At 41.4% G+C, this 8,836-nt stretch overlaps 1 protein-coding gene across 1 annotated transcript; it reads left to right on the forward strand.

The window, feature by feature from the left end:
- Positions 1-254: 254 nt before the first annotated feature.
- On the forward strand, positions 255-7,471 carry IL12B (interleukin 12B). Its single transcript, XM_010016617.1, has 6 exons — positions 255-336; positions 2,220-2,501; positions 3,650-3,767; positions 4,799-4,992; positions 5,849-5,994; positions 7,328-7,471. Exons 1-6 carry the CDS (start codon positions 255-257, stop codon positions 7,451-7,453), a joined length of 948 nt encoding a protein of 315 aa, XP_010014919.1. The 3' UTR covers positions 7,454-7,471.
- The last annotated feature ends 1,365 nt before the right edge of the window (positions 7,472-8,836 follow it).

Below are 8,836 nucleotides of genomic sequence, written 5' to 3' on the forward strand. Positions count from 1 at the left end.
CCTATGCACACAACAATTTCCTCTAAGTTCCATGATTTCTTCTCTAAACTGGTTTGTGGTGTCGATAACCAGCAAATCAAAATCTCAGCTTGAGCTCCAGTACAAACCTGATTTTCAATTTTAATGTAGTCTAAGAGTTCTTAGTTTACTGGAACTAACTCCGTCTTGTTGTTATCCTGCCCAGGACTGAGCTTGGTTTCTGTACACATTCAATAATCCTCAATGAAGTTTAGTGATTTGTTTTTTCCCTGCAGATGTCTCACCTGCTATTTGCCATACTTTCATTATTTTCCTTTGCTGCCCTTCTGGAAGCGCAGTGGAAACTGAGGGAAAATGGTAAGCAGTCTTCACTTACTGACACCTACAGCTAATGTAGGTAACAAGAGTATTTCAGAATCATGCTTGTGTCCACAAGCACAGCATTTGTTAGCTATAGTATCTTAGGTCAAGGTTCTTCCAACTTGTGAATAACTAGCCAACTATTAGAAGAAATACTTAGAAGTTCTAAAATGTTGTACAACAGCCACTTGAATTTTTGCATTACAAACTGTTTTATTTCCCACTCCCTGATCTTCTGTTTCAGTCATGAGGTCTGGAAGCAGAAACAGCATCTTGTGACTTAGGTAACAGCCCACAAATAAACAAGCGAAGAATTGTCAAAAAGAATATTTCACAGTAAAACCTAAAACCGAGACATAGCTTATCCAACTTTTCTGGTAAATAACTTAAATGTAAATACATTTGTAGAAATACAGAGTCAGTAAGAAACAAATCTTCTGAATAACTCACCAGAAAATTGAGCTAAATTCAGATAATCGAATTTGCTGCTCTTATTCATGCAGTGTAGCTCCATAATCCAGTCTGTCTTCACTGCAATTATCCAAAAAGGACCCTAATCAACATGAGGAAAGTATTCTCAATCTGATTGTGTTTTAATTTACAAAAACTAATTAAATTGCTTTTCCCTGTATCTTTACATTTAAAAAATATTTGTCCTGTGGGTTCCCTGGGCAATGCCATGGTGCTGGAAATTGTGTTTCTCAGTATTGAGAATAATCTGTGCTTGAAGTGTTTAAGATTTACCTTGCCTGTGCTTCAAAGATCCATAAGCAGTTTGGTAAGTTTCCAAGCTACCCCGAGTTGCATGTTTTCTGTCATTCTAGGTTCAGTGTTTGACATGTATTTCTTAGTGTTCTCAGTGGTAAAGTCTTAAAGCTCTCATTCTGGTAGTGAGATGCTCTGGTGAAAAGATCTTAGAATTCTGATTCCCTGAGCTGAGCACTTGCTGTGGTGTTGATGCACTAAGAAACAGATTTTTGCCACTTCTTACATGTAGAATAGTCTCTGAGGGCACTGAGCATGGTTGGGAAGCCCATGACAGCAGTCGTGTATCTGAGCAATATCAATTACATTTGAGAACTGATGCCACACAGAAATGTAGGTGAAGTTCTCTAGCAAAGAGACAAGAGAAGATAATGTTTCTTTAATGGAATTGTTATTTTGTTATGTGGTGTATCTTCTGATTGGGAAAGGCCAACAGGGCATTTCAGAATTACCAGATGGCATTTAGAAGACCACATCTCCCTGCTGCAGTCCATTTGGCTCTGCTGTATCTCAGCTCAGTGATACCCCATCTCTTAGTAATGGCTCCACTGGGACGGGGGTGATAGAAGTACGGGTTGTTCCCTGAAGAAAATGGAAAACAACGGCTACAGGCAAATACAAACCACTTACCCAGAGCTCCCATCTACCTCATTGCTTACTCACAGACTTTGATGCTGAAGAGGGCAAAGAATCATAGCTTAGCTTTAAAACCATGGAGTGGTTTTACTTGCCATTCTGTGAAGAAAGTCCACAGGCCATGTGCAAGAGGAGTACCTGGGCTCAGTGTGTGCTAGCGTACTCGCCTTTAAAATAAAGGTACCTGCCTACTTCCCATGGTTATGAACTGCTGTAAGATTCTCTGGGAACATGGGGAAAAAAATCACTTCTTCCATTAAAATGTCCCCCCTATTGATCAGCAGGTTCTAGAGACACAGTAAATTTTTAAATCGAACCTCTTCTTGTAGTTAAGATTTCCAGGTGATGATGAGGCAGGAAAGCCAGAGATTTGTTAGTGGTTTTCCTGCAAAGTAGAGCTGGAAAACAAGGGGCTCAGTTCAATCTTTATATTGTTAGGTATGAGTAGCTGCTAACATGTCTTTCTCTGCAATGTCCAGTGTACGTCATAGACTCGGAATGGAATGATGAGACACCAGCTAAAAGAGTGGAGCTCACCTGTAACACATCTGATGAGTCAGTGCCAGTGTACTGGAAAAAGGACACCGAGCTAAAAGGAACTGGAAAGACTCTGATTGCTGAAGTGAAAGAATTCCCAGATGCTGGCAACTATACCTGTCTGACAGCTAATACCCATGAAATCGTCAGCTATGATTTCTTCCTCATAACTAAAATAGACTCCAATGGGCAAATGATAAGGTCAATTCTGAAAAGCTTTGACGGTACGGTCACCACATGCTGTGATGTATCTTGCTCAGCTTTGTGCCTTGGAGCTTTGTGAGGTCCAGAGGGAACTCTCTGGAGAAATGCATGAGAAATATCCACTCTAAAATGTGTCCTCTTCAAATGTTTTACTGACAGTGAAGGGCAAAGGGTTACTTTTGTGGGTTTGTGCATGGAGTAGCTGATGAGCAGCATAGGAATCAGTTGCCATGGGATTAATTTAGACTCTCTAGACCTATAGAATGGAGTGATGGCAGGAATAATTAGAATCAGATTAACATCAATACCACACCCCTGCTTTTCGGGGGAGGGGGATCAAGTGACTTGATTTGCCTCCATCTCACAGACCCAGCACTCAGGAGAGGGTTTACAAAACCAGGGCTGCATGATTTGACGGGACCAGGGACTGGCCTAGATTTTAAGTGCTGTCATTTGGGCTTCTCCTTTTACAATTAACCCACTGGACAAGCCCGTGATGTTTTGCATTTTCTGCATGAACCTCACTCATCTGTGTCTCATACTGCAGTTCCTCACTGTTGTGCCAAGAACTTCCAAGGCTTTTTCCCTGACTCCTGGGCCCAGATGCCAGATGCAGTAGGCTGGTCTGCCAGTCAGCTACATCCAGGGTGCAATATAGAGAGTTTACAGAGCTGGGCAGCAGGAACAAAACACACACCTGTACTGAGGCCTCACTTCTCACACTGGAAACATTCCCCACCAAGTGCCCCAGTGTGTGAGGAGATGAGATGATCCACCGCATGCACTCTCATGCACAGGGTAACAAATACAGAGCTTTGCCAACTGAATAGATGCAAGGTTTCTTGCAAAAGGAACAATGGATTTGTCTATATAAATCTCTTACTGACAGCTCTCTGCAAGAGCTGGGGTACGCTCTAGCTCCTGTCAATAGCCATGTAGATGTGGTTAATGCGGGCCCATGTAAACCAGCCTTCAGCTACTCGTGAACTGTTGTTATATGGCTTTTAACTGCAGGTGGCTGCCCAAGGGCGGTATGAGACTGTGTCTGCCGATGTACCCACCACCTGCCAAAGTACATAGGAGCCTACTGAATCACTGTTTTCTCTCTGCTTTGACCTTTTTGGCAAAAAGACTAAATGAATCGTGTTTTCTGTCTTTTTCCATCTAGAGCCAAACAAGACATTTTTAAAATGTGAGGCAAAGAACTACTCTGGAATTTTCATATGTTCGTGGATGACAGAAAATGAGACTCCAAATGTGAAGTTCACAATCAGAAGTCTAAAAGGGTAAAAGCTTGTACTTTCCTTAACAACCTCATAGTAAGGCTGGAACACCCTTTGTATTACTCTCAGTAGGATATCCTGGATTTTAGGCTGTTGAGGACATACAGAAGTCAAGGAATCCCACTTCCAGAGTCTGAACATGTGCAAAATGTTTAGAGCCATCACTGGGATTAACTTTAATAAGGACGTGGAAGTTGCTCAGAAATTAATAAAGGCTTGAAAATGGACCAACCCCCCCTGGACTGTTACAGCTGCTACAGTACAGCCACAGAGTAACTTAAGCAATAACAAAACAGTTCATGCTGGGGAGAGAGAGGAAGTTGAGCCAAAAGCAGAAACAAATATAGTACTGAGTCCCTTCGCAGCAGATCCAGCAGAATGAGGGGAGTGGGAGGCTGCACCCACTGCAGAAGCCACATGCCACTGACGAGTCTCTGTTGAGGAACGCTGCAGAAACCTGCAAGGGAAATATGTGAGGGGAACCTTGTGGGGATTTCCTACCTCCCACTACTCTTGGGGGTTTCTCCAACACATGGAGGGCTTAAGCAAATGTCACTTCAGTTTGTGAAAGAAGAAACAACTGCAAAGTGTTTTATTTTGTTGAATGCAAAAATAGAACTGGATTCAGGTAGTACCTTATAGGTGGCTTTTGTTATTGATTTCCCAATGGATACATTTTAACCTTCCCTTGTTTCTTCCAGCAAGGTTTTGGAAAGGGCTCAGGAACAAAATAAGGTATTAGAGCTTGTCATGGGACAGTGGTAATAAGGAACGAGATATCCTGGTTTAGGTTTAAAGCCTAATTCCTTCTGCTAAGACAGGGAGGCTTTTGTGATTTACATTAATATGTAATACAGCACTGAAAATGTAAGAAAGAGATAAGAACTCCCACCATCCTGTAGCTGTTGAAGCACAGTCATAAAATGATCCAGGCAACATCTGAACATTACCTTACCAACTCCATGGAATCCTTATGGCAACGAGTTCTCAGAACAAGGCAGGATTTCCAGTACTTTTCTCTGTTCTGTATTCAGCTCTCAAGGAGACGTAATCTGCAGCAGCCCTGTAGCTCACACTGATACATCGGTGACTGAATACACAGCCCAGTGCCAGAAAGAAAGCTACTGTCCCTTTGCTGAAGAGCATGAGCCAGTTGAGGTGTTCCTGGAGGTCATTGATGAGGTGGAATATGAGAACTACACTAGCAGCTTCTTCATCAGAGATATCAGTGAGTAGACCTGGAATCGTGATTAAGTCTTAGCTTTATTCTTGCAGCCGATAGTGGAACTAATGACGGGAGCTGATCAAACCAAGCTTGGGAATCCCTGCCCTGTTCTACTGTAAATCTGTATCAAGCCCCCAGTTACAGGAACAGGGGAAAACAAATCATAGCAGCAGTCCGGAAGAGGATGAGGAAGTGAAGAAGCAACTTTTTCCTAGCTTGTGACCTCAAACCCTGCATCTCTGAGATGTTTCTGTAGCCTTCTCTATTAGATGGAGATGTTTTGTAAGGGGTATGTGGGAGAAGTCAGAGAATAACCAATAACCCAGCAGGCTCTTCTCTGAGAGCTGCAGGTTTATTCAGATCATGGTTAATGCTCTCTATGCTTTCCCCCTGATCCATTCTTACAGATAGGCATCCAGGGCAGGGTAATAGAAAACGACAGGAAAGAAGAGGACCAGTTGTGTCCATGATGCCACAGGGCACGGGAAAAGGAAGCAGAATCCTACAAGAAACAGATGTTTTGCTACATGTCCTAAAGGTCAGCAGGGCCTAAATACATTCCTCTGTGTCCAACAGAGCCCTCTGCAACCCTGCAGGCAAAGAAAAAGAAGGATCTTAACCCAGAGAGACTATGGGAGTGTGCTTAATTTTCCCTAAGAAGTGTACAAGGCAGTTCTTATCCATCATGTCTACCCCTCTCTTAATCTTGGGGGCTCCTAAAGATGACTCCTATAAAACTATCAACAGTAGTTTATCAAGTTTTATATTAGTTTTATATTAGTTTTATAAAAATACAAACAGTAGTATATCAACATCAGATATTATGCTGCTAATGTGAATTCTGTATTTTCTCTTGTAGTAAAACCTGACCCACCTCAATGTCAGTACATAGCCACAAATGGAACAGTGACCTGGACATACCCCAGAACATGGAGCACACCCAAGTCCTACTTCCCTTTGACTTTCAGAGTCAAAGTTGAAAGTACAAAGAAATTCAAAAGCCAAGTAGAGGTACAACATTTGAAACACAATTTGCTTGCTTGAACAGACAGTATAAATCATATAAACTCAGTATGCAAGAATCGTGGACTCAAAAAAGTAAGAATTAAAAAAAAAAGGTACTGAGACCCTAATGTGACAAGGTTCTGTCTTGGCACTAAGAGACCTCCTTCCTAGTTCTGTGAGCAGTAAGATCCAAACAACACACTCTGGGGTGGATGCAGCCCTGATGTCACTGGGGAGATAAAATTGTGCCCAGCATTGCATAGCTGTGCTAGTGTGACAGAAGTGTTTACTAATTCATTAGTAGGCTCTGTGGGTCCTAATGTGGGAAAAACCCCATTTCCAAACTAAGAAGTCTAGGATCTGTTGCACTGGTTTCCTTGTGTGGTGTTTGTACTTGTGTAGCTCAGACTTTCTTTATAGGTGACTTGGCAAATAAGGAATCAGTGACTCATTTGGTAGCATTTCTGTGGGGACTGATGCAGACTAAAGTCTTGGGCACACACTTTCCAGTTATTAGTTACTTGTTAACTAATCATTGCTACTCTGCATTAGTCTGAAATCACAAAATGGTTTTGCTTTGTTTGCTAATGCTCATGGATACACATTGAAGGGTACACGACAGCAGTATGGTGATTTGCTCAGGTTGACAAAGAAATCAAAAGCAGAACTAGAAAGAAACACACAAAGCAGTGGACCACAGTGCAGGCCTTAACTGCAGTGCTGCTCTTCTTTGGTCCAGCAGTCAGAAAAGTAAACCAATATAATTAATGATCATTCCAGTTTGTAAACCACACTAGAGGATGTCTTTTCCTATAGCGAAAAAAAAAAATCCCAGCAAGCCTGTACCAGCAGATGGGGCCATTTCCCGAGTGCCGAGTCCTTCATTTTAGTAGTGTTAGAAGGGTCCCTGTCCCTGAGGTAGAGAAGCTGGTGACTCTACGGGGTGCTGCTTGTATCAGCCACAAGCCCTCAGTGGAAATTTCAGCGATACTGAAAAGTAGCAACTTCTGTCTTTTAGGGTTCCCACTCTGGAAGAATTAAAAAGAGAAACCCCCAGATAAACAAGTTAACCCTTTGTTTTAATATTGGGGTTTGGATCACTGTACAACACTAACTCCAGTGGAAATTGGGCTTTTTAGTTTGTTTCTACTGAGGCTCAGGTTTCCACAGGTCCTCATGACTTTGGTATCTGTGGGTGAAGACTGGTGCCTTGGAAACAACAGACTGCCAGTGGAGTTTTTAAGTTATGTGTGCTTGTTGCAGTCTGTCTGGCACGTTATTGCATGCTCTGCTTGACCTTTACAATCTGCTGATGGAGCTGTGCCCTGTTCAGGTCTACGACACTGATGAGCAGTCCATTCAGATTCCAGCGGCTGGGCCAAAGAGCAAGATCTCTGTGCAGGCCAGGGATCGCTATTACAATTCATCCTGGAGTGAGTGGTCTTCCCTTTGCAGGTAAGACTTAAAGAACCTACTGGAGGAGCAGGGGTGATTCCGTGCTTAGGAGAGTAAGATGTATATGAACTACGTCTGCTTCTTAAATATTCATTTGTTTCACAATTCCTTATAGTCCTCGTTGCCATTTTTGTCTCCAGAATGTTTCATGATTAAATCCATTTAAATCAAAGAGAAAACAATAGATGAAAGATTAGGGTTCTACCTAACTAGGCACTTACATATATTTCCTAAGAAATACATGAGCATTTGGCTATTGCTAGTGTAATGTGCTGATTTTTGTCCTTTCTCTTCATTGATAACTTATGAATCAATGTTGAGCATTCAAATGCATCAGACAACCCATATTGAGCCAAGTTTTACCAGTAAAATGAAAAAGGGAGTAAAAGAGAGGAGATACTTGCTATTAGAAAGAAAAGCTATAAGCAGCTTCTGCTAGTCCTAGAAATGGCTGTTTCCTTACTCTGTGATTTGATCAGCATTCCCTGACAGCTCTAAATTACTCTCAGCCCAGCTTTCCAAGTCAAAACATATGTTTAAATACGGAAATATCCTCCTTCAGATCCAACACCCAAGAGAATTATGGAGATTTTTTTTCCTCTTCTTCCTCTCTTCTGTGCTGTAATTTTGGGGTGGGTTTTTTCACTTAGATGTAGATGCAAATGTCTCTGACCTCCGAGTCTCCTGAGTCACACTCTTGAAAAACTGTAAACTTGTAGCCCTATTGAAACGCTTGAACTGAGATCACACTTCTGTCATGTTCACACGGGAACTTCTGAGCCTTGCATTACGTGGTCCAGAGTCCTTTAGAGCAATTGAGTAGTGGCATTTCACTGGATGGCTCAGATCAGCAAAGCTTTATCGAGAAATGGACTAAAATTCTAGGTCTGAGAGACATAAAGATAGTTCTTAGTTCTTATGTAAATTCCCTTTCTCTTATTTTACAGATAACCACTAAGAGATTCAAAGAGAATGGCACAATGCTCCTAAAGAAACCAAAGAATGAACTAGCACAAGAACATAAACATAATTAGAAGAAAGTCTGCATTGAGATTATTAAGAAGCCATACTTACCTTTTCATAATAGATTAATAAGGTTCTGATTTTGACAGCTCTTTGAAATTCCTTAGATTTTAGTAATAACTTTAGCACACATCATGTTATATTAACATGCATAGTATTTTGATGCATTGCTGTTAGCTGTTATTATAGGTTCTGCATATTCTTGCATTGCATCTATTTATTTATTTATTAATTATTATTTATTTACTTGACAGGACTTGCAATGCCAGATGATGGCAGTTGCTGTTCAAACTGTTTCATGTGTTAATTTATTTGGAAAGGTAACTTGCTGAAAGAACTGGTTTAGTATTCCATTATTTAACTG

Source organism: Nestor notabilis, unplaced genomic scaffold (genome assembly GCF_000696875.1).
Source record: "Nestor notabilis isolate BGI_N333 unplaced genomic scaffold, ASM69687v1 scaffold31166, whole genome shotgun sequence".
In the NCBI taxonomy this organism is placed as follows: Eukaryota; Metazoa; Chordata; class Aves; order Psittaciformes; family Psittacidae; genus Nestor; species Nestor notabilis.

Bases quoted from the DNA above. Each gene is read 5' to 3' on its own strand.
- IL12B (XM_010016617.1), top strand. From the start codon at position 255: ATGTCTCACCTGCTATTTGCCATACTTTCATTATTTTCCTTTGCTGCC. The intron at 337-2,219 runs GTAAGCAGTCTT...TGCAATGTCCAG, and splicing joins GTGGAAACTGAGGGAAAATG to TGTACGTCATAGACTCGGAA. The intron at 3,768-4,798 runs GTAAAAGCTTGT...TTCTGTATTCAG, and splicing joins ACAATCAGAAGTCTAAAAGG to CTCTCAAGGAGACGTAATCT.